General features: G+C 38.6%; 1 protein-coding gene across 4 annotated transcripts; it reads right to left on the bottom strand.

Moving 5' to 3' along the window:
* Nucleotides 1-3,167: 3,167 nt before the first annotated feature.
* LIN7C (lin-7 homolog C, crumbs cell polarity complex component) lies at nt 3,168-16,452 on the bottom strand. Of its 4 annotated transcripts, none has more exons than XM_074841651.1 (6): nt 16,374-16,443; nt 13,925-14,083; nt 11,054-11,172; nt 9,861-9,932; nt 9,304-9,513; nt 3,168-6,772 (listed from the first exon to the last, which is right to left on the bottom strand). In XM_074841651.1, the coding sequence occupies exons 2-6, from the start codon at nt 13,932-13,934 to the stop codon at nt 6,617-6,619; spliced, it is 567 nt and encodes a 188-aa protein (XP_074697752.1). In that variant the 5' UTR covers nt 13,935-14,083; nt 16,374-16,443; the 3' UTR covers nt 3,168-6,616. The 4 variants fall into 4 exon arrangements, with proteins under 4 accessions (XP_074697752.1, XP_074697753.1, XP_074697754.1 ...); XM_074841652.1 differs by having other exon boundaries at nt 13,925-14,091; nt 16,374-16,426; XM_074841653.1 differs by having other exon boundaries at nt 13,925-14,071; nt 16,374-16,422.
* Nucleotides 16,453-23,899: the final 7,447 nt, after the last annotated feature.

Raw genomic sequence — 23,899 nt, 5'->3', positions numbered from 1 at the left:
GAAAAAAAGCATGGCTACTGCAGGCTCTCAGCTTCAGTAAGATTAGTCAGGAGTTTGCCAAAAAAATAGCAAGTTTTGATACATGTACCAGAGTAAGAAATATTGTCTGCTCATGCTGAGGGACAAACTCACTTTTGTAGTCCTCAGAGAAAAAAAAAAAAAAAAAAAGAATAAATTTGCCTCAAATGAAATCACAGAGGAAACTGCAAAAAGTCTTATTTTCTACTGTATTTTTTTCCCCCACTTCTCAGAAACACTTATCTTACAATACCAGCCACAAAATCTACAATTTCTTAGCAATAGATTGAGGCTCTCTGGAGCCAAACTATTTGTTCTGTGTTTGTACACTGCAAAATACAATAGGATCCTGATTTAAACCCGGGACTTCTAGGCGCTACTGCAATGCCAGTAATACAATAAATCACTAACTTTTGCCTTTTTCTTACAGCCCCTTGAAGTAGGTGAAAGACCTGATGACTTATTTCCCTGTTGTTAGCCCTCCAGTCTCCAGCACAGATTAGATTTTATTCAGACAATGCTACTGTACTGCTCAGGCAGAGAAGCAGAGCTGTGATTAGATAAGAACCAAGTTAGGTGGTTTTACTTACCTTTGGAAGTACACAACTCAGTGTTGCACTGTTTGGGAAGATGACTTTTTGGTGGTGGTGGTGTTTTCCCCTCTACAGATCTATTTTCTAGACAGCCAAGGAGAAATCAGAAAGAAACAGGGAAGAACATATGTCCGAGTGCCTTAAACAGATGATATGATGGAAAAAAAACTCCAGTAACTTCATACAAAAACCTGGGTAACTTTTAGATAGCCATGTTTGTTTTCTATGCTATCAAATCAGATTAACCAGCCAGGAAAATACACCGTTTTAAAAAAACTGGTGAAAAGACAGGGGGAAATTTAATCTAGAGGGAGAAAACAACTGTTTAAATATCACCATTTCTCAAGAGAATACATCATTTCAAAGTAAGGTTTTACAAGGCTGAACATGAATGCCCAGCAATATTGGAATGTATCCGTCTTACCCAGGTTTATATTAACAGAAACCTTTCTATATAGGCAAGACATATCAATACATCACACTATACAATTAAACAGATACAAAGTCATACAAATCTGAGGATTGTTCAGTTTGGAATGAATAGATTTAGTTTCCTAAGTCTCGCAATGTGTGATGAGGCTCCTTCATTTTAGTTTGAGGAGTGGGGAAGAAATTATTAGTATGTGTCTGAGCAAAAGACTTTATTTTAAACCCTTTAGGCCTTTGTTACAAATAAAATACCCAATTTACTTAAAAAAAAACCCCAAAACAGACAGAAGACCCCAACAAAACCGAACACAGAAAGGTGAGGGATGCAAAGGGTTTGTTTTACTTTTCATGATTGTGTCACTCTAGATCTAAGATGGGCCTCTAAAACAAGAAACAGTAGCACATCAAAACTTCATATTTAATGCTAACTCAATTGTATAAGGCTTCACTGGAACTTTTGTTGTAGTTTTCTTGGTTTGTTTTGTTACAATTAGAACTAGCTCCCAATTTTATCCTGAGGCACACTTCTGAATTTCAGATGCCTTTTGTTGAGTGCAGTTTTCACCTCAGACTCTCCAGGCAAAGGACAACTTCCCTACAGAAGTGAGCACTGCAACCCTGGCTTTTCTCTAAAACCAGGTTCTACTCAGGATTTTATGAGACAAAGAATCAGAGAAACCCAGCCTGCTCCATACCTTGGGCTTCCCTGTAATTCCAGTCAGTTTGTCTACCTACCATGCTCTCACCCCTTCCTTGCACCAATGCAATTCCTTTGACCATGTACTTTGCTTTTTGAGTTCACTTACACCAATGGAAATACAGTCAAAAAACCTGACACCACAGTTCACAGCTTTCTGCTAGCTTACTGCACTGGAATGGCTCCATCCGTGGTCAAAATCCAGCAAATCCCAGCACAAGCAAGTACTCATAATTGAGGACAAGAGGGTGCCAAGTTCCATCAGTTTATGCCAGTGTGTGGGCAGTCTCAGATACACAGAAGTATTGTTTTTTCAAATTAGCATTTTTGGTTTTAAATTAAGATGAAAACATGTTTTTGCATCTAGCATCAGCCTCCAGAAGAGATGATCAGAAGACAAGAAAATATTTTTGCAGTAAAATATTGAAGTTGCTTCTTCTATTCAGTTGAAGTTTGGTTCTGCTCAGTCCATGCCTGTTTAAGGTGGGTAAGAGCTTGGACAAAATACTTTTCCAGCTTGTTTGGATATTGACTGCTATATCACAGTTGAAATCAGCAGTCAGAAATAAACTATGTTCCACTGACTTTTTCAGTTGTTTTAAAATCAGTTAAGCCTGTAATTGCAACAAAAAACATGAGGTAGATAAACTACTGCTTTTTAAGTTATGAAATTACATTAACTTCAGTCAGTCTTTGGTTCAGTGTTATAAGTCTCATGTTGAAATTCAGTTTAATTCTATAAATCTGAACCATATTTAGCAGAACACAGATAGCCACTGTGTAAGGCAGATCATGGAAAATACTTGATTTTAAAATAAAATTGAAAATGTGTTTTTATTTCCAGTTCATGTGCTATCAAATAAAAATATTCACATAAAGATTTTTGCATATATTTTCAATCTGCAGTCCAGCCTACCTACATGAAAAAAACAAGTCTTTTTAAATTCAGAACTGAAGCATTTTCTCCTACCCTTATCTCAGTTCATAACTCCAGGCACATTTTTCTGAGGAGCTGACAACCTTACAAGGTCTTTAAACAAGGAATTACAGAAATTCAACATCTCATTACTTGAGATACTTGTCTCAAACAATTAAAAGCTAATATCCAACTCAGAGTAATATGCATCATTTGAGTTTACACAGCTGAGACTAAGGAGGTCTCAAAAAAGCAGGAGGTCCAAGGTATTCTAGACACTTTATAGCATTCTGATTTTCTTCTCCAACAAATGGAAAAGGGAAGAAAAGGGAAGATCCATAAGCAATCAGGAGAACAAACTAATAACAGATTTAAAGTTTTTCTCTTCAGACGCCCACACACATGCAGGGTGTTTATGTTACACCCTGGAGATTATAAACACCCCATTAGAGCCATCTAAAAACAGTACTGAAAACGGCAAGTCAGATGAAAAAACACACAAACACAATGCACATGAAATTTAACTTTTATTTTTCTGTTGATAAAACCCAAAAGATCCCTCACAGCAGCAATAGATGCAGAAGTTATCTGCGGAAACGATACCTCTTCTCAATCTGTTTGCATACCCCAAGTATGCCAAGTGTGTAGGGACTGCATATTAACACAGTACAGGCACTGCTCAGTAGTAATAGAGATCAAGTTTCTTGGCTTATTTTAATCCATCCTTTCCTCAATATTATAGGGCTTTCATAGTATTAAAGATGACTGTTAATAAGTTGTCTGTTTATTGGATTTTTTTTGTTGCCACTTAAACACTTTTTATTAAATTCTACACATACCATTTATATGCCCAGATACACCTCCCCACATTTTGTAGTAGTTTTCAAACTGTATCCAAATGCTACAACTCAGAATGAAAACGCTACTGCATTTAGCAACTCTAGCTGCACTAGAGTAAGTATTTCCAGAGAGTAACAAAACACACCTCTTTGTTCGGCAACACAAGGGATACAGGTTTTAAAACGCTCATTTCTATCTCGTATCCATACTTTTCTTTAATATATATATATTTATATATAGCTCTAAAACAAATCTCTACTATTTTACAATTAAATTAAAACACATCCACAATTGGTCTAACTAGTGATTTTGGTCTCAATACTTTAAACATTAGTTGTTCCATAAAAATATACAATTCAACAACATGGTTGTATCAGTAACATGAGGCCTTTTGAAAGAGGCCTGTGACACAGTCAACCATGCAATTCAGTGCTCAATGTCATCTAACTGATAAATATTGATACTGCATTTTCAAACTATCAGTATCTTTAAAATCCAAATTTCTCTTTGCAGGCTTACCATGCTTACAAACATGCAGAAAGCAATCACATTTCTCACTTGCCTGTGGCAATCACATTTTTAATTTTCCAACAGATCAACTGACAAAGCACAAACTTCATGCTGCCATTTTTAGATCACTAACCTTTTCCTTTCTTTCACATACTCAATTATTTCACAATGGATCATACTGCTCCATGTGAAAAGATTAGGTATTAGCCACATAGTAAGAACTGCACTTTTCAGTTTAAGCTTCTACGAATCAAATTACTAACAGTCAATTAGGATGCACTCATAGCTGCCATACAAGTGACCAGACACCCAGTAGACAATCAAGTTAATTCTAGATATATATACGAAAAGGTGAAGCTTAAAAAAAACCCCAACGAAACACCCCCCCCCCCCCGCCCCCCCTCCCCGAAACCTAAACTACACAAGTACGGCCTCAAACCTGGTAGATGCTAAGAAGCGGACCTCTGTCCAGAAATTTTCTTCAAAATGGCACAGAAAAAACTATGCCACCATCAACCGTGCTTGAGATAAGACATTAATCACTGCTTATAGCTGGAGATTTCCATATTACCACCAGAGCACCATTCCACATAAAGTTTTACAGCAATGGTGATGATGTAGTACTTCTGCAGTACAAACAAGAATCCTCCAAGACAGAAGCAGTCAGTAATAAACCCCCAGACAAGTTCACATGTCATGGTAACCTGGCATATAAGTCTCAGAACATTTTACTCTTATAAAAGTAATCATCAATAATTTAGGTACCAACTATTCCAAGATCAATACAGTCAGTCTGTAGATAAGAGTACAATAGAACATACTAAAAATGCAAGAGAGGTATGACAATTAAGATGAATATTTCTTTTAAACAGCAGAAAGTCAGGGAAACATCTGGAATACCTTTGCACTGCATTAATATATCTTCTGTTTCTGAATATAAAAATACATCTAGAGAGTCAATCCAGAACTGCATACACAATTACATTTTTCCCCTTAACTGCTTTAAAATTAGTACAAAATAATATAAGTTACAGGAATGATCGTTGCAAATTTGTAAATGTCGGCTATTACAAAATCATTATATGAGAACGCCAACTGTAAATTATTTACAGGTGAGGTAATACAATTTCCAGAGTAACGAATTACAATTTAGCAGAAGTGTAAAAATAATGTACTCACCAAAACATTACAAAATCTGGTATCATCAGCTACACAGTAGATCATGATTAGGTTTTGTAGTTGATATACAACATATTCTTAAGAAAAGTGCCAAAATACTGCTACATAAGAATCTTTTTTTTTCCAAAATCATTTAGCAAAAAAACCTGCAGATTCCATGTAAGGTAATGCCAAAAGAAAACAGGAAAAAAGGGATGCCAACTGTACAAGTATGACTTATTAAATGCCTTTGAAAAATCTGTAAATTCACTTTCATGCTTAAAGGTCTGACATGAAGGAGACTTATAAAAAAATCAATAGAAATATCAAAATACATGCTTTTTCAGGGAATCTTAGACTATTTTAAAAGTACACATTCCTCTTAAACTGTGAAAAACATGGAGACCGAAAACATTCTAAAAATGTCTGCACTGCCGAGGGTTGTTGTGCTCAGCGGCACAAAGTCCTGCTGGGTACCAGTCACTACTGCGGCACCCCCGGGGCCTGTCCTGGGTCCGTACTGCTCAACGTTAACACCACGGGCGAGGGGACAGAGCACACTCTCAGCGAGCTACTCAAGGGGACCTCAGCAGGCTGGAGAAACAGGAAAACAAGAATCCCAAAGTTCAGCAAAGGAAAGTGCAAAGTCCCACACCTGGGGAGGAATAACCCCACGCGCCAGTACGGGCTGGGGAGCCGACCAGCTGCAAAGCAGCCTTGGGCAGAACGATATCAAGCTGACCGCGAGCCACTGCGTGCCCTTGCACATCTCCTGGTCTGCATCAGGAAGTTGAGGGAGGCGATTCTTCCCCTCTGCTCAGCCCTGGTGAGACACAACTCAAGTACTGGGCTCAGTTTTGGGCTCCCCAGTTCCAGACAGACATGGGCATACAAGAGCAAGTTGGGTGAAGGGCCACCAACATAATTAAATGATTGGAGCATCTGACAGAGAAGGAGAAGCTGAGAGAACTGGGATTGTCTAGCCTGGAGAAGAGAAGGCTCCAGGCTGATCTTACCAACGTATCTAAATGCCTGATAGGGAGGAGTAAAAAAAGAGCCAGACTCTTCTCAGTAGCATCCAGTGACTGGGCAAGAGGCAATGGGCACAAACAGAAATACAAGAAGCTCCATTTCAACATAAGAATGGACCTTCATAGTGCAAGGGAGATCAAAACACTAGAACAGGTTGCCCAGAGATCTTCTGGAGCCTCCAACCTTGGGGATGTTTAAAAGCCCAGCTTGTCAGCATCCTGAGCAACCTGGTCTAGCACACCCTCCTCTGAGCAGGGGGGTTGGACTAGATCTCCATCATGACTCCCTCTGACCTCAACCATTCTGTGATTCTATGAACAGGACAGTGTCTTCTGTAGCCCAGGCACTGGATCAACTGAGTCAGAAAGCAAACTATAAAATGTAAATGGAATATATTTTCTCTTTGAGTTATTGCATACAATGTTAATTTTGCTGCCTGCGTTTTGCCGATCTCATTTTTTCAAATCTCGACTCCATTTCTTCCAGGACCTTTGGTGTATATCGCACAACTAATTTAACCTTTCCTTGAGCTGCCTTCAGCAGTTCTACTGCTTTTTCATGGTGTTCACCTTCGACACTCTGCAAAGCATAAGCCATTGAGTATAGTATTAGTAAAGACACACACTGAAAACAGATTTTTTTCATTTTTTGTACAACTTCTATATAATCAAATATTGAAGTATTCTACAACGGCACAAGGACAATGTCACCCAAGTTCAGGATTTATTCTTCAGCAAATCAATAAGAGGTGATGATAGATATACTAATTAGTGTTAATGACAGAGTGGTGCAAAACTTTTGGTTAGGTTTATGCTGAACAATTAAATTCTGTATTCACATATAGTAAGTGAAATAAGGATAACGTGAGGCGATTATGAAATTACACTTAAAGATCAACAACTTCAGGAGGACACATTTAAAATTCAAGATTGTTTTTCTTCTTTTGGCATGCAATTTAAATTCAGCAGTCACCCACAATTTGCCTAATAAGTTGCCACAGACAGCTGCAAGATAGCTGCCTTCTTGATGTTATCCTGTGTTATAACAAGGAAAGACAGTGCATACTGGGCACCTGCAACAGAGCAGCTAGCATGCAGTGTGTTGCTTATCTTAGTGCTCCACATGTCTCTCAGTAAATGCAAGGTATGCAAGTTAATTTCCTCTGAACTGATTAAGAATAGCCTAACCCAACTCGGTAAGAACAGAATAGAAATACTTTCCTAAAATAACTCTCAGGATTTATTAGGGTTATGTTAGATTCATCTAATTACAAATTTTAAGCAATAGTTCTCAACAACTGCATCCAAATATACAATCCTGGACAGCACACATTTTATCAGCAAAACTTATTTCTCCCAAACTTATTAAACACAATGATGGGACTACCCCAAGCCTACCTCCCACTGGTGCTATTAGAAGCTAGAAGGCAGGTGATGTACCTGTTGATTGGAGGGTTTCCCCGTTACTATAAAGTTACTTACAGAAAGAAAGACAACAGTTAAAAAAACCCAAGTTATTTCTCTTCTATCAGACTTACACAACACATATATTTGAATGGTTTTATTTTTGTTATTCTAGTGGATGTGTAGGCTGTTCTGTTTCAAACTGGTAATAAAAGGTTCATGAAGTTCTATGATTAGTTACACCAAAACACCTAAAATTCTGGAGCACACTCAAAATCTCCCAGCTGAAAAAAAATAAACTTGTTTTAAGGCACATTAACTGCAGTCTTGGTAGTGGCAATTTTTTCAAAAATCATCATTATTAAATTACAAATTACAATTAAAATGCCTATCATATGTATTAAGATGACAGGATTCCTCTGTAAACATCAGAAGATGATGATCCTTCTGAGACCACGTTAGCATTCTCAACTGTTTTATGCACTCACTGTATGCTTACAATAGCTATGTATATTCATACGTGTGTATGCACACACACGCAGTCATTGTTAGCTGTACCAACTGTCTGATGACCAAGTTCAGGTTTGGGTGAAGTGGTGGTTCTGCTTTCTTTAAGAGGGTCTGTGGGTGAGGAAAGCCTCATCTGAAGACAGTTCTACACTCGTCCCTCAATGCTTCAAAACAACAAGAAGGCTAGGCCAAGGACAGCTGCGTCACTATGGCCAGGACTTCTCTTGCATCTCCTGAAAAGGACAACAGGACTCCCAGGTAATAGTCAGGAGCCAATTATATCAGAGATCTGTGCTAGCAGGGACCTCCCAGAGGACAGACACCCAGTCTCTATTCCTTTCATGTGTCAAACACACCCACTCGAGGTAAAGAGCACAGAATTTAGTTCAACCCTCAGTCTTAAAAACAAAATTGGGTTTGCGGATGTAACGATGAAAGCATTAATTTTAAGATGGCATACAGCTTCTCTGTAAATAAAAGCAAGGCTTTGAGAGATATTTACACACATTTGAGTAGCAGCTGCCTTAAGGCAAAACCTGTCCATAGTCTTCTCTTTCCAGTCACCCTGTGTTTTGCTTTTTGTATTGGAACTCTTCAGAAAGAGGATACTTATTAAAAATAAATATCCACAACAGCACTTTAGACATATGCTCCTTAAACTATGCTAAAAAGCCTCTGGTTTTGAAGCCCAGTACACTTAAGTGGAAGGAAAAAAAACTACCACACAACTAAAGGTAACACCACCTTGTAGTTCCATCTTATTACAGCTTTCATTATGCAGTAGCAGTTTTACTGGGATAAACACAACATAGCATAATTTACTACTTACCTTAGAAGGTGCAGAAAACTATATTAATTAAAATCTGCATCATGACACTTGGATGAAAGAGGAAGCCATAACAGCAGTTACTATTTCACAAAACAATACTTTGACTAAATGTATACAACACCTCAGAACCTGAAACACTGACATAAATAGTACAGTTCCCGGCTGAGATAGATAACCAAAGCATAATCCTAGAACTCTCAATGCACACAACTCTATAGAAACCTAAGGAAATTGTTCTTGCAAGGACAAAAAGAAACTATTCGGCCAAGATTAAAAGACGACATCGAGCTTGTGCCATGTATATTCTCTGTATGCCCCCAAGTGGAAACAAGTAGTTACTGCTACGTAAAGTGAAAACCAATTCCTACCACTCCGTTTACAGAAAGCAGCTGGTCTCCACGTTTCAGGCCTCCATGTCTGTCAGCTATACCGCCAGGGATAATTCGAGAGATATAGATTGGAGAATTTTGTTCTTTGCCTCCCATAATGTTGAATCCAAGACCTTCTTCGGTTTTAGGTAGTTCAACCACTCTGGGATGGGAATGACCTTCACTAGCAGCAAATGCAGCTACAGTGGCCTGTAAGAAACAAGATTTTCCTATTTATAAGAAATGAAATATAGACCCCTTAGCTAGACACAGTGCGCAGACTGAAGAAGTATTTTTATCTCAAAGTACTTAAATATTAAGACAAATGAGATTAATTCCCTGGATACCAACACTAGCATGAAAAATTTATAACTCCAAGAATAAAATTAAATCGGAAGAAACTTAAAAATAACAAGTCTTTTATTACTTTTTAATAACCTGTTAAGCTTATCCATTTTATCAGACATCTAGATAATATCCTTCTGAACTTTAAATAACCTTCTGCTTCTAAAATAACAAACTACTGTATTTTATAGAAGTTATAGTTTGGCTTTTACCTTTGCTGTTGCATTAGCTCTAACTTCTGGGCTACTGCTGATATCCACAGTTTCATATACATGTTCATACACCTTTAGAGACAGAACAGTTTAAGTATGGGGAAAACAGATATTTTTCTGCTTAAATAATATTAAAAAATATCAAGTACAACTCAAAAATGAAAATTAAAATGTACACACCTGTAATAAAAAGTTTTTCCCTGATTCACTACAAGGTGTCAAGTGAAAATCTACCATACCATGAATAAACAACCCTCTCGCATCTTTACTGCTCAGTTAATCCATGCCTATCTAGGTCTCAGCCTACATCTTCTCTCCTTCCACAGCATTCAGATCTCACCATGAACTTAGGAATGCTTATGGCTAGTCTAACACACCTGACTGGAGACATGGATGACCATCTTCTCTTGTTTGATTCAAGCTGGAACTCTTCAATAAGGATGCATGCAAAATCACAGCTCTTCAAAGCTCTCCTGACAACCCATCCCTCCCCGCAAAACCCCAATTTTTCCTTCACCTGATGCAACTAATTGAATACCTTAAGAAAAAAACAGTATTGAAAACACAGAGGCAGTAAGAATACTAATGCTAAGGAGGTGCTTACACTGAGGGCTAGCCCACATCCTCACATCTACCTGCCAACCATTTGGACTTGCTAAGCAATAAACACACTGTCCTTGACAGGCTGAAAACATTAAGATGACATCTGTGTGTACAGACAGATCTTTTAAATCATTCCAGATGGTATCAATAGTTGCACCAACAGCAATAGCAAGGCATATTCAATCACCTAAGAATCTCCACGAATATCTGGAATGAAGATGAGGTGCAAGGCTCTACCTCCACGTGGTGTGCAAGGTGATGTGGATTTGGCTTAAAAGAAACAGAGGCAGTTGGTACTTTGTCCATTTTTACATTCGAAGAGGACAGCAGCCTGCTAGCTGCCAGTAAGGACAGACTCTTAAAATAACCTTTAAAAAGTGATCTGCTCCTAAGCCATTACTTAATACACCTATGCTACCCAAAATTATTTTCTCTTGAACTTTAAAAAATAAGTCTTGTTCTATTAAGCTCTGTAAATAAAATTCAGCTTTTAGAAAAAACAACTGGATTACTGCACTGAGCACAAAAAGGAAAAGGTGAAACACACTGGTTTTTAACTTAAGGTAATGGCTTATGTCAAGTTAACTTACCTCCCTTACAGCATTACAGAATTCACTTTGAAGGACCCTTTGCAATGCCTGTAGCTTTTGTGGTGGCACTTCTCCACTTCTCTGTAATTTTTCCAGCAACTCAATTGCTCTGCAGATGTCTATAGAAAAATAAAGCACTAGTAATAAGGAATGCATGAGAAAATTCAAGTTTTGATTTTTTTTTTTTTTTAATAAAGTGAATGGAGCAGTCAGTGTGTGTGTGCACTTGTATACACCTTAAAAGTATATATTAGTTTCATTTCTCCCATAAAACTATATATCTGCAAAGTGTTACAATAAAACATTGTACTTCCATACTATTTTTAATTCAACCACAGCAACCCAACCCTGTAAAATATCTGGAGGTATCACTGCTATATGTGTATTGCAAAGACAATCTTTTTTTCCCTTGAAGTTTAAATCAGACTGAAATATTTCATTGATATACACACTACCAATATTTCATATGTGTACTTCCTAATTTACCTACTGTATGAATAACATTTTGTTAAAACCAGCTAGAATATTGTCAAATATGCTAACATTCCATTTATATTAAAAAAATTAGTTCAACAAGAGTACACTGAATATTTTCCCTACAACAGGGCTGAGAATTATCTGACCTACTTTTTTTTCCCCCCCAAAGTGCTTAGAAAAATGACCAAACTCCTTTTGATATTCTCAGCTGAGAGATAATAACTCTGTAGTCTAGAATCTTCAACCCCGAACATCTTTGTTCCAGTTCCTAGAAATTTGTTCCTAAGAATTCATGTTGTTCATATTCTCATAAATGCAGATGCTGCTTTTTGAAACGAAACTCCCTGTGAAGGATTTGATTCCAGACCAGTACGACTCAAGACAGGCATCAAACGCTATGTGACATGCTCCTGGCAGCTCTACAACAGTAGAATACATTCACATCCCTCACTTGTATTTCCAAAGTGTTACATTAGTAATGATTCTGAATCATGCAAGTCCTTGAACAGAAGTAGAACAGTCTTTCAGAAAAGCAGATAGAAAGGATTACCTTCGTTACCACAAAGGCAAAGAAGCAGTGATTAATCTACTATATAAATAAGGCACAGATTATTTTAGAAAAGGATGAAGTTTGGGACACTGCTATAGCCCAAATGCATTACTTCCTTTTTTCGGTAATTAACCTTTTGGCAATCATTTTTCATGTGAATACGCATTTACTCAATTGCATCATGTCAGCACAGAAGACGTGCGATAGCCTCGAACTTCTCCTAAAGGCCAAGTATAAGAATAGAGGATTTACGTAACAGGATGAAAAGACAGTGGGGTGTATGTTCTGAAATTAAGGTGAAGCGCACTGGCAAGAGACAACCCACAGTGATGTTCTGTCCACTTCTGTGAATCATCAGTCAGACACATCTTACCAACCACTACACTGAGATCAGGTGGGGCAGTCAATTAAACAAGGTACAACTTAACCTCACGGACTGGAAACATCCTTCATGGAAGAACATCCAAGTATTATCACTACAGCCACAAGACACAAGTTATTTCAGGTGAGAGTTAAGGTTTCTACGTGCCATGAGAACCTGGCGCTTTTTGGCAAGCATTTTCAAGCTTTACGAGCATCATTTATCTAAAGCAAAGAAATATCAAAACCTCAATTTTAGCTATTATTAATCCCAAGTCCACAGAGAGCCCATTTCACACAGGCATGAATATTTGCTATTCGTACAGTTACAAAATGAAAAAAATGCTTCTAAAGCTTTTAATTTCCTAACACGCATTTTGAATTTCATTTAACATACGAAATAGTTGGTGAAATTATAGATTCTAGAAGTGATTGTTTATTAATCTTTCAATCTTTTCACGATGCAAAATCACCAATATTCTCCGTAATCCCTGCATTCAGCAACAGCAGTACAAATTATCTTAATTTTACAAAGTCTCGCACTGAACAGCTTGAAGTAAAATGATCAACCAATGGCAACAGCAGCACTTTGAATCCTGCAACACTCCATATATTCATGAAAAAAGTCTAGTAAGTATGTAAATTAGTATACAGCTACCATTTAAATACTTGCAGATGTTTGCAGACAAATGACTATTTCATGCACAGAAAGAGTACAGTTCTGAGCAGCCGTTCTGAGTCTGTGGTCCATGAACCATGTTAAGCCATAAGATGCATGAACTGGTTGTCTAAATTTGATTAGGATACTGCAAGAAATTTTAAAGTGTGACAGCAATCTAGTGATCTAGAGCAGCTGCAGAAATGAAGACTCCATTTGCTAATTTCTCCTCTTTTTTGGACCTCCCTGTTTCATCAATAAACTAGATGTATTTCCCACCTGGACCTCCTTACAGATAACTACATAACATTTTACACCCCAAGGTAAAATTGGCTACTTTGGGAACCAGCTGGTCTTTCATAAAGCACAGACTTAGAGCACAGAATCAGGTTGTCAAAGTGACTGGGATACACCAAACTGGATTTGTTTGAGATGAAACTAAAGCAGAAGATGCACTTTAATAAAAAAAGGGCTTTCAGATCAAAGGATCAAGCTGCTGCTGTAAAGTAAAAATGCAAAGCAGACAAACACAGCATGAAAGTTGGGTCCGCAGCACTCTACAGATCTCTTTTTATCGCACTGCATCTCTTACTCAGGTAGATACAGGCAAGGGATCCCATTGCCAGGACCCTTTTTTCCCCAACAGTTGTTTTGTTTCACCCTGTTGACAGGACCCCATTCTACCAGTCTGAGTGTGAAATGAGCACAACTTTCTCCTACTGATCTGCATTGGGGACTATTAGTCAAAAGCTGAAGATTCAACCACTCTCAGCAATACTGCTCGGGAAAGGAACTAGTTTGGCTGGGAACAAGTGGCAAAACACACCTTCTTTCATTTTCAAGAAAATATTGTTGACCTTTCTGCTGATGTAGTTTGTTTCCTCTTGAACTGCTGCTCAGGATATGATCAGCGGAAAGCTGTCTTCCTCACCGTATTAACATCACAGTTGAGCCACCTGTCCAGCACCAGAGGCTGAAATGAACACTACACAACTGTTTCAGTGATGGATTTCAGCAAGGATCAATGTAGAAATAACTCCAGAAGTAGGTGATTTAAAAAAACATAAAACAGAATCCACACATAACTAAAAAATAATTTTCTTTTAATCTTTTCATCCTTTTTATGTCAGTTGCCTGTTCTTCACAAATTATTTTGTGATCACAGGATACTAGATTGAAGTCCTGAAAAAAAATACATTTAAACCTAAAGAATGTAGAAAAAAAGCCAGCAAGATGCCACCACTCCAAGCATATGTGTGAACAAAACACAGAAAGAGGAAAGATGAAGCATCTTCATAGATACTCCTGATTAACCACCTCCGCTGCTTATGTTCAGATAGCCTGGATTCCTAAGGTGTATGTAGAGTTATCACACATCACCACCAAACCATAAGAATAACTTAGAAATGTTAAATGTCGTTTCATCCCTGCCCTCCAGTGAATTTGGGTGGTGGTGTTTGCAATGCAGCTTAGAGGAGAGAACAGACGGGGAGAATTTTCAATTGCCCTGATGGTAAACATATGGTAACCATTTAAAATCAGCTCATTTTCTACAATATTCTCTCTTTTCTTATGCTATATGCCAACAACATTAGTGATGTTCACTTCCAAGCTGATGATGATTCATCATCAGGTTATCTGCAGTCAACCCCATAAAATTAACGGAGGTTATTTATTTCTGTAAATAAAGCTCTTGCTTTTGTAGGTCCATTATACTGTGTTCCCTTTTTCTTCTTTTCTTAAAAAGACCAACATGCCAGAAGACTAAATAGCTCCTTTGTTCCACTGATCCCTAAGTAACTCTGCAGATTTGTTTGTTTTCATGGATAGAGCATAGTGGCAGGGTAATGAGGTGGAGAAGGATGCTGTCTGAGGTTTAACTCCACAGACCTACCATGAGCAACTAATCCACTGCCAAAGCAGCTGCCCTAATTAACAAGCTTTGGAGTAGGAAGCAAAGTCATTACATAAGTCACTATTTACAGGCCTTGTCTCACACAAGTGGTTCACTTGTGGAATGGGAAGGAGGGTTAGGCAAATAGAAAGCTGAATTCTGTGGTAGGTAACACGTGATAGTACCAAACACAATAAAGTGGGTATAAACAGCATGTTATATATCTACAAAAAAGCACCCAGCAGTGTAAGCAAAGGCAGTGGTCCCAGTGGGACTAGCAGTGGGAAAAGTCAGCTCATCCAATCACCTACACTCCACTTAATTGCTTTCCTTCTCAAAAATAGGATTTCTCATACTCAGTATTCTTTTCCCATTTAAATTCCCTTTTCTGACCTCTACTTTCCTAAATACACACTAATAAACCGACCATATATATTGTTATACAAGCATGTGTTCACTGAGCTATTGTGGACCTTGCACATTTCTGAAGAACCACCCCGGAGGAAATTTATTATTGGTTCTTAAAAGCCCTGGTGAAAAGACATAAACATACTACAGAAAAAATATCCCATCTAGGTTTTGTATTTTATCTGTTTCCCTAGTAATTGTAGTTACACACTGCACAGTGCTAACAATACAAATTAAGACTATAAACTGTCAAATGGGGATGAAAACATAAACGTGACAGAGTAATACGAGTTGAACTGATCCACGAACATGTGTCGAGGGACCCCTGCGCGTGTCAGTTGTCTTCCATAAAAACAAGGAAATTATTATTGCTAAGACACAGCCTAACAGATTGAACTTAGAGCTAAGAATTCAGCTGTGTTCAAGAGCAAGTTTTCCCAGGAGAGAAACAGAAACAAGGAGTTAACAGGTTGAGTAAAGAGCTGGCAGAAGTGTTGACACTAGCGGAGGCACAACAGACACATCTACAGAAGGTCTGGGGCGACTGCATCCATGGAAACCCAGCCACAAACTGAAACGCGAGAAAAATCTTCGGGGGCTGCATAAAGAGAAGCCGAAGCAGCGAGTCCCACCAACACACTGGAAGAACCAGAAGCCAAAGAAAACGTTTTCAAAGCAGCTACCGCAGGGCTGCTCTCGGCTGCCTCCGGGGGAGAGGAGCCGCTCGGTACCCTGCGGCGGGCCGGAGAGGGCAGGACCGCCACCGCTGCCCGCTCCCGCCCGCCCCGCGGCCCAGCGCTACCCGAGGCCTCAGCCCGGGGGAGGGGGCACGGGGGAGGCCGTCCCGAGAGCCGGGACCAGACCCCCGGCAATGCGGTCCAGGGCCGGGCTGCGGCAACAGCTCCACCACCCCAGCTGGCCCGCAGCAGAAAGCTCTCAGCAGCGCCCGTCCCCCGGTCGCAGCCGCGCTCACCTCGCTCCAGCCGCACCGGCTCTCCCAGCGCCGCCATCTTCTGCCGCTGCGGCCCGCACCGGAAGTGACGCGGCGCTGCCGGAAGGGCCGCGGGGGGCGGGGCTGGCGCCGGCGGGGGCGGAATGGCGGCCCCGGTCGCGACTGGGGTTCGGCTCGTGGTAACGGCCCCCGGCTTCCCGGGGAGGGGCGGAGGGGCCATTGCGGGGTTCACCTCGGATGTCCCGGCAGCAGGTCCGTGTGGGGGCTGGCAGCTGCCTGCCCGCCTCTCAGGGCAAGGGGACACGGTTCCTCTTGGCTCTGTGTGCCCAGATGCCAGCCAAAATTATGGCAAGTTCACAAGAAAATGCACACACTCTTTTTTTTTTTTTTTTTTTTTTCCCCACCGTGGACTCTTTACACGCTAAAAACACCACGCAGAGAGTGCATATCTTCCTGTGTACTCTAAGTGCCCCTGGAGATGGAATATACGTAAAAGTGGTGGTTTTCTGCCTGTGTGAAATGTGCAGCCTGTGCTTTACGGGTTTTTTTTGGCATCAATTTAATCTATGTGGGGGGCTAATGTATTGCATCTACCTTCTGTATTAAATCGATGTAAGTACAAGTATGTCATACCTCATGAGCTTTTTCTGGAAAAGTGTAGGATACTACTTCAGGACATGTATTTATATACTCTTAATTTATTCTAAGGGTTTTTAACTCTTCATGTTTTGCTTTGATTTTGTCTGCATTTTGTATTTTTTGCTTTGAAAGAGATTAGTTCTCAACAGGTCTCAAATGTGTCTGCTAATGTGACAGTGATGTACTCCCTCCTTTCTGTGATTCATTTTAATGCCAGTTCCTCTCAGTTTGAAGGATGTTGCGTGTGCATTGCAATGAAAAGGTCATATGAATGGAATTTTGAAGGTGAACAAAATGAAATCCTCACAGACTCATTTCCAGCGAGAAAAAGCATTTTTGCAGATGGAACCGTAGAACATTTCTGGAATAAAATCCAGATGTTTCTATCACAGTGGTGCAGGAACTACCATTCTGTTACAAATGATTGAAATTTTAAATAGCCTGCTCTGATTTTGGACAGATGAGCCTATGGAGAAAAATGAGTGTTCAGCAATATTTCATAAATCTTAAGATTTTTCCAAAAGACGTGTGATAAGAAAACCTGTTTAAACATATCTTTAAATTAGCATTATTCTGACTTCAATAAAGACTAAAGATTAAGAAGCTAAAACAGCTGTTTTTAACTTTCCTGTAGACCCAGCAAACTGGACAATGATGTTATGAGAATAAGAAAATCTGAAAAGCAAATTTTATGTAGTGCTTCCTCTGTCTACTTCATAGCACTGTCCAGCTTAAACCATCTTGCTCCAGGAATTTGCACTGATTTATACCAGCAGAAAAAACCCCCCCAAAACAACAAAGTTTGGGTTTCTAATTTGTGATCTGTGAAGAATGTTCATAATGTAATAGTTACTTTGTTTGTTTTTTGTTTCTAAAAGGGAACTTACTTTCTCTGATTATCTTTTACTTGGGAAAGCTAGGTCTTTTTATACTGGAGTTCTGTGGATAGCAGGAAAACTAGCGGGGTTATAATCTTACAAAATAATGGAAAATAAGCAGTTGAAGAGGCCATTTATTCTGTTTGGTGTGTGCTTTTTTGTAACACCTGTGGAGCTCAACCAAGTGAAAAATATCTGAGAGAAAGAAAACCTTCATATAAAATTTGACATTGCTGTCCATTTTAATAAAAAAGCTAAAAGTTGTCATGTACACCTTCTCTGTGTCCGAAGAATGACAGGCTTCATATTCCAGTGCAGGACCACAACAGAGAGAAAGGAAATAAAGCTACAGGTTATATATAAAAAGAAAAAACATGCACACCCATTTGCTTTTTACTTTCTGAGGTGACATTTAAGCGCACTGCTATATTTTTGCAGGACTGCCAGATGTTTGCAGTGATATCCTAAGTTACAAACCCAGGCATTGGTATGGCAGAGGTATTTTAGTGCATTTGTTGGTCTTCAAAAATAAGAAAATGTATCTGAATTGAAGCAATAGCCACTGTGTAAGTCAGATGTCTAATCCTGTCCCACTAGAAGGGAATGAACTGAATCTATAGCATGCTATATTTTTCTTAGGAAAAAATCAAAGCATAGGTAGATACTGACAGGTTCAGTATTAACATGACAAACTGTTTGTACCATCCTAGTCAGGAAATCCTTATCCTGGTAAGCGTTTGGAGGAAGAACAGGTCCCAGAAGCAATTCCCAAAGAGTGGGAGGTGCTCATCCTGAATGACTAAGTAAATGTATTTGCACAGTTGTGGCTGAGAAGCATGAAAGATCTAAGCATTAAACTTCAATTGTTGTATTTTGCTAACTATAATGAAATTATTAATTTAGACCCGTTTGTCTGTGTCACTCAAGCTTGTGACATTTTTACCAGAGATATTTTACTTATACTTTCATTGATGAATTAGCCTAGGTGTTACCAGCTGCACTTTAATGCCACATGAAATATTGGTGCTGTGTGCTGCAGTATATGTCAGTAGGACTTCTGGGAGCAAGCGCATCCTGCAGGTTTTTGTGTGTGTTGTAACACTCTAGAGTTATTGTTGAAAGGTTATCAATAATCAAGGAAAATAGTTGCGTTACCAGCCCAAGAGAAAGTGGAAATCAGTCTCTAGTGTAAGCTAACTTAACATGAAAGCACAGTTTGTCTTAGGAGAGAGGTCTCAGTGTGTAAGAAGTTAATCCATAACTGAGTAAGAGGATGAGCTTTCTTTATAAATTGATTAGTAAGGTCTTAATATTTTTATGATAGTGTCTTACCAGGCAGCCAAACATGGGGCCCTTTAGTTCTAGACATTTGGCACAGGCAGAGGGAATGCAAATATGACAGGATATACTCTATGATCAGTTAGACAAAGTGCAGGAAGAATAGTGGTTCAAGAAACTTTGTTCACGTTCCTTTGGGCTTCTGCTCGGTTGCAAGCTTCGGGCTCAAGCTTCTCATGAGAAGGAGACATTGTTTATGACTGTGCAAGCAGTCATTCTCATGAACCTCTCTCACGTGGACTTTTTGTCTCCAGAAGAATAGTTTGATTTGGTTTAGCTTAAATACTTTGTTACTGGATGTGCAAAACCCAAAAAGCCATCAGAAGATTAAGAACATGCACATGGAGTGTGGCTACCTTTGTCTCTGTACAGTTTATCAATGTGTAAACTTACATCTTAGTTCTATTGCAAAATTACTTTCCCTGTGTACGTGTGTATAGGTGTTCTTGTGTTAACAGGACCAGTCCATAGCGGTCTTGTAGCTAGGTAGTATTTTCTTTTACATCCAGCTGACATAAATTTAGTCACAAGGAGGGACTATAAGATTCTTTAGATGCTATAGAAAACATTATAACAGTTTTCTAGAATTTCATCGTCCCAATAACATCTTCAGAAGTGTAACAGTGCTAATTAGTGCACTATTTTAATGCACAAATAGTACAAATCACACACCCACAACATTTATTTATGTACGTCTTTTCACATGCATCTGGTCAAGAATGATCTCGAAGTGCTTTTAACATTATTAGGCAAATGTTAAGTCCAAACTGAAAGGAATTTTACTTAAATAATTACCTAGCTAATTGCTGTAGAAGGTATGTATGCGTCCATTACCTTTAAGGAGGAAATGGCAATCGTGTAACAGAGTACACCAGTGTGGAGAAAAAAAAATGTGGCTAGTAATGGGTATCAGGACACAATATATGCTTATAAAAATTGCAGAGGAATCTCTGCTGTCCACAAAGAACAATGTCTGCCTGGGAAACCTGAAAGGCCAAATTAACCATGATAGGACTTTTATTTACGATTCAGGGCAGAGAAGAGAGTGCAAATTCAATTTTTAGGTTATTAAGACATCCCTTTGCCTCAGGACTACCATGTTGGTAGAATTTTATTGCTTTAATACTGCTGAATTTAATCACTTTAAATCTTTGACAGTTGCATTAGTAGTTGCAATTTCAGCAATACTTTGATTCATTGGTCTAGCCCAGAGTGAGTTTCGTGGTCTGCCACACACTGTGATTGATTGCTATTGTCTCTGTCAAAGTTCAGGCTTTCATACGTATTGAAGAACTTGGTACCTTTTTGGTCATGCATATACTGGCATTTTTTTTTGTCTTCATATGACAGAAGAGATTTTTGCTTTGTTACATGTTACAGAATATGCATTTTAATCAATCTTTCACACACTGGTTGATTAACATGTACAAAGAGTCCAGTGTTTTGATATATGTCCCCTAATCTCCATGCCAATTATTTTTTCCACATAAAAATTTACGATGTGAGTTGTGTCTGAATTTTTCTAGTCACTCTTGGCAAATGTGGGAGCATGTAGCAGACGTATAGGAAGTCCTGCCTGTTACTCTTTTTTTTTTGAAATCTTGTCATTATCACACACCCCACACAACCCCCCCGGCCTTTTCTATAGATGAAAATGCTGTTTACTGATGACGAGGCTGACAGAGGAAGCAAAGTCAAACTGGAAAGACAGTGATGCATCTAAATGCTAACTACAATTAATACTCAGAAATAAATGTATCTGCTGTTTTTTCAGAGGAAAATACTTGATCTTGCAAATGGTCCCTTTTAATAAAATGTACAATATCTATGAAAGGCCTCCTGCAGATAAGAATGACTTACTTACTGTATGATGTAGTAAGCATACACTCTGTACTACAGCTCCGCAGGAACCCCTTCACCATTAAGTTCGGAAGGACAGGAAACTTCTGTTTACAAAACAGAATAGTATCATTATATATAATCATATATTAATATGTGATTATATATTAATAGTATTATTATATAGTGTAATACTCTATACAGAACCAAACCCTCCTTTCCAACACTAATTTGACAGAATTTACCATTTCTCTTCTGCAGGCGGTCATAGTATAATAATCTGGCACAGTTCTCACCTATAAGCACATTTTCTGTGGTATGCAACTGAAATCATTTAGGGAATGAAATTTTGTTATTTGGTGAATTTCAGAAGAAACACAGGATGTTTAATTTCACCTTGAATGGGACAGGAATGTTTTTGAAAAGACTGCTATTAAATTGTGTCTTTCCATACAGTCATAGAGAAAAGTTAAGATTGCATTAGCAACATTTGCCTGCCTTTCAAGTGCTTTGCTTCATGTCCTGTTAAAGTAGCTTACAAGACAAAGCTGGGTAAACAGATGGCAACATTAAAAAAAAATTTCTCATTTTACTTTATGAAAAGTTATTTGAACCTTTAAAGGTTTGAGTTTACTTTAAAAAAGAACTAGTGTTGAACTAAAGCTGCCCAAAATAGAATTGGTAGAACAGCCTTCTGATAGAAGAATATAAACACGCTGGGTCTTCCTCTGCTTTCATCACTGGAAGCAATGTGTGGCCTCAGCCTGGGGGAAGGGTGGTCAGAAGAAGAAACTCTGCCTCTGCAGTATGCTCTTCTTCCCACTTTAGCTTGGCAGGGCTTTCTGAGTAGGAAAGGGGTGAAAGTTGCAAATTCAGCGCATCCTGCACAAATGCAGGCGTGAGTTAGCAGTGAATTTCAAAGATCAGCTTTTATTGAATTTAGACTGTACTATGAGGGAGTAGTTTGTAAGGAGAGAATGTTTCCCCCTAAAATATAATAGAGATATGCACAAAGCCTTTCATAGAGTCAGGGAAATCTTTCCAGATCTTGATCACAATACACACAAAAAGTCACACAAAAATAATCATAAGAAAATACTTTTACTACATATTAGAGAACCACTGGCTATGTGTAATGATTTCAGTGTTTTATAAAACAGAGTATATTTTATGTTAGCCAGACTTAATATATTCTTTCTACAGTACGTATGAGAGGTTTTCCTCTTTACAGAAGAAAACAACTGAGCAGGAACCAAAACTCATCAGAATTATATAAAATCTTACATTGTATGTCTTCATCAGGCAATACAAAGTCTGCTATTTCACATCTTTTGAGAATAACTATCCTGAGCATATGAACTGTTATGATCAGCTAAGGCTCACAGTACAGAATAAGCATCTGTGCTGTTCAGGATCTTGTGAGTGCACTGGAATTTAATTTCACCTTTTGGCTTTTTTCCCTGCATTGTGGTAATTTCTCCTCTGTCTCAGGCTGCATTTGAGCCTTTCACTGACTCTGGTGTTTCTTGGCTACTCCTGCAATGAAGCATTTCTCTGTGTACCTTTAGATGACCTATCTCAGAAGAAAGCTCACTGGGATCAGAAGTCTCTAGAAAACACTGGTTTGACTCCTAAGATTGTTCTGTTTAAGCTCTGCTTAAGTCATTAAAGGTATGCCATTGACCTAAGTAGGAGTTGGACTAAACCCCAGAAGATCATTCAAGTTCAGGGAGGTGGTTCTTGCTCTCCTCTGGTGCAAGTGAGAAAATTTAAATACAATTAAGATACATATTTAGAATTTAGGACTGAAGAGCAGATGGACTTGGCTGTATGATGGGTAACACATTTCTGGCTTTGTAAAAAGACTTTTTCTTCTCTAGTGTTTTTGGCCAAAAATGATTTGTAAATACCATTTCTCAAAGGTCTGATTGTAACAAAACAGATACAAACTGCTAACGTAACATTAAAGTGAAATTACTGTTGAACGGTTTACGCTTACAAAAATGCATCCACCATTTAGGGTCCCCAACAGATTCTCCATCTCCACATAACGAGGTCCTCTCATACAGAAAGGAATGTAAGTTTCAAAGACATTGACTGTGCTTTTAGTAATATCCCTGAAGTTTAATGAGGTCTGGAAATGTTCTGTTGCACGTCACTGCACATTTAAAACTCGGGGAAAAGCATTTAAAGTGTATTCGTAAAATTTCCTTTTAATATATTTAAATAATAAAAAATTAACATTATCTTCCCGTAGACTTGCGTAGGGCCAGATCTCTTGCTGATGCAGATGCATGCAACTCTGCTGTCTTTATGTCTCTGGCTCACTGGCATCTTATAGCTGCAATGACAATATAGGCAGGGCTGGGTTCCTATGGTCCCAGGAGTTTTGCTGTTCATTGCAATAGCAGTAGGGCTGGACCACTCTAATCAGGTAACAAGTAGGTATGCTGCCTCATTGTGTGTATGGTGCAGTATATACCATTGGTATATTTTCTTCACATCAATAAGGATTTTCAGAGCTTACTTTCTATATATTTAAGAATATATAGCGATTCCCAAAATGGAGTCTTTAGCTAGACTTTCCTCTCCTAATCAAAGGTGCCAACCTGATAGTGCTAGGGATAGATTAATTTTTTTATTAAAATATCTGATCTTGTCATCTTTATGATCCTGTGAGTTGACTACTATTAAGTAGACTACATTAGTGGTATCTAACTGGTACAGCCTGTTCAGATGTAATACAATCTCCTTCCATACTATTTTATCACATTACTCTGGTTTCTAATCTTGCAAATATTCTCAAGAGGAATTACTCACATGCATAAAATAACCTCATATTCTTTAATGTTT

Source organism: Strix aluco, chromosome 16 (genome assembly GCF_031877795.1).
Source record: "Strix aluco isolate bStrAlu1 chromosome 16, bStrAlu1.hap1, whole genome shotgun sequence".
NCBI lineage: Eukaryota > Metazoa > Chordata > Aves > Strigiformes > Strigidae > Strix > Strix aluco.
Note: the sequence above shows the minus strand (reverse complement) of the source record. Positions and strands in the feature narration are given on the sequence as shown.

Excerpts from the sequence above, each read along its gene's own strand:
- LIN7C (XM_074841650.1), bottom strand. The coding sequence starts at position 16,410 with ATGGCGGCGCTGGGAGAGCCGGTGCGGCTGGAGCGAG. Across the intron at positions 11,173-16,373 it reads GCCGGTGCGGCTGGAGCGAG|ACATCTGCAGAGCAATTGAG; the intron begins GTGAGCGCGGCT and ends ATTTTTCTATAG. Across the intron at positions 6,773-9,303 it reads TGCTTTCTGTAAACGGAGTG|AGTGTCGAAGGTGAACACCA; the intron begins GTAGGAATTGGT and ends TATGCTTTGCAG.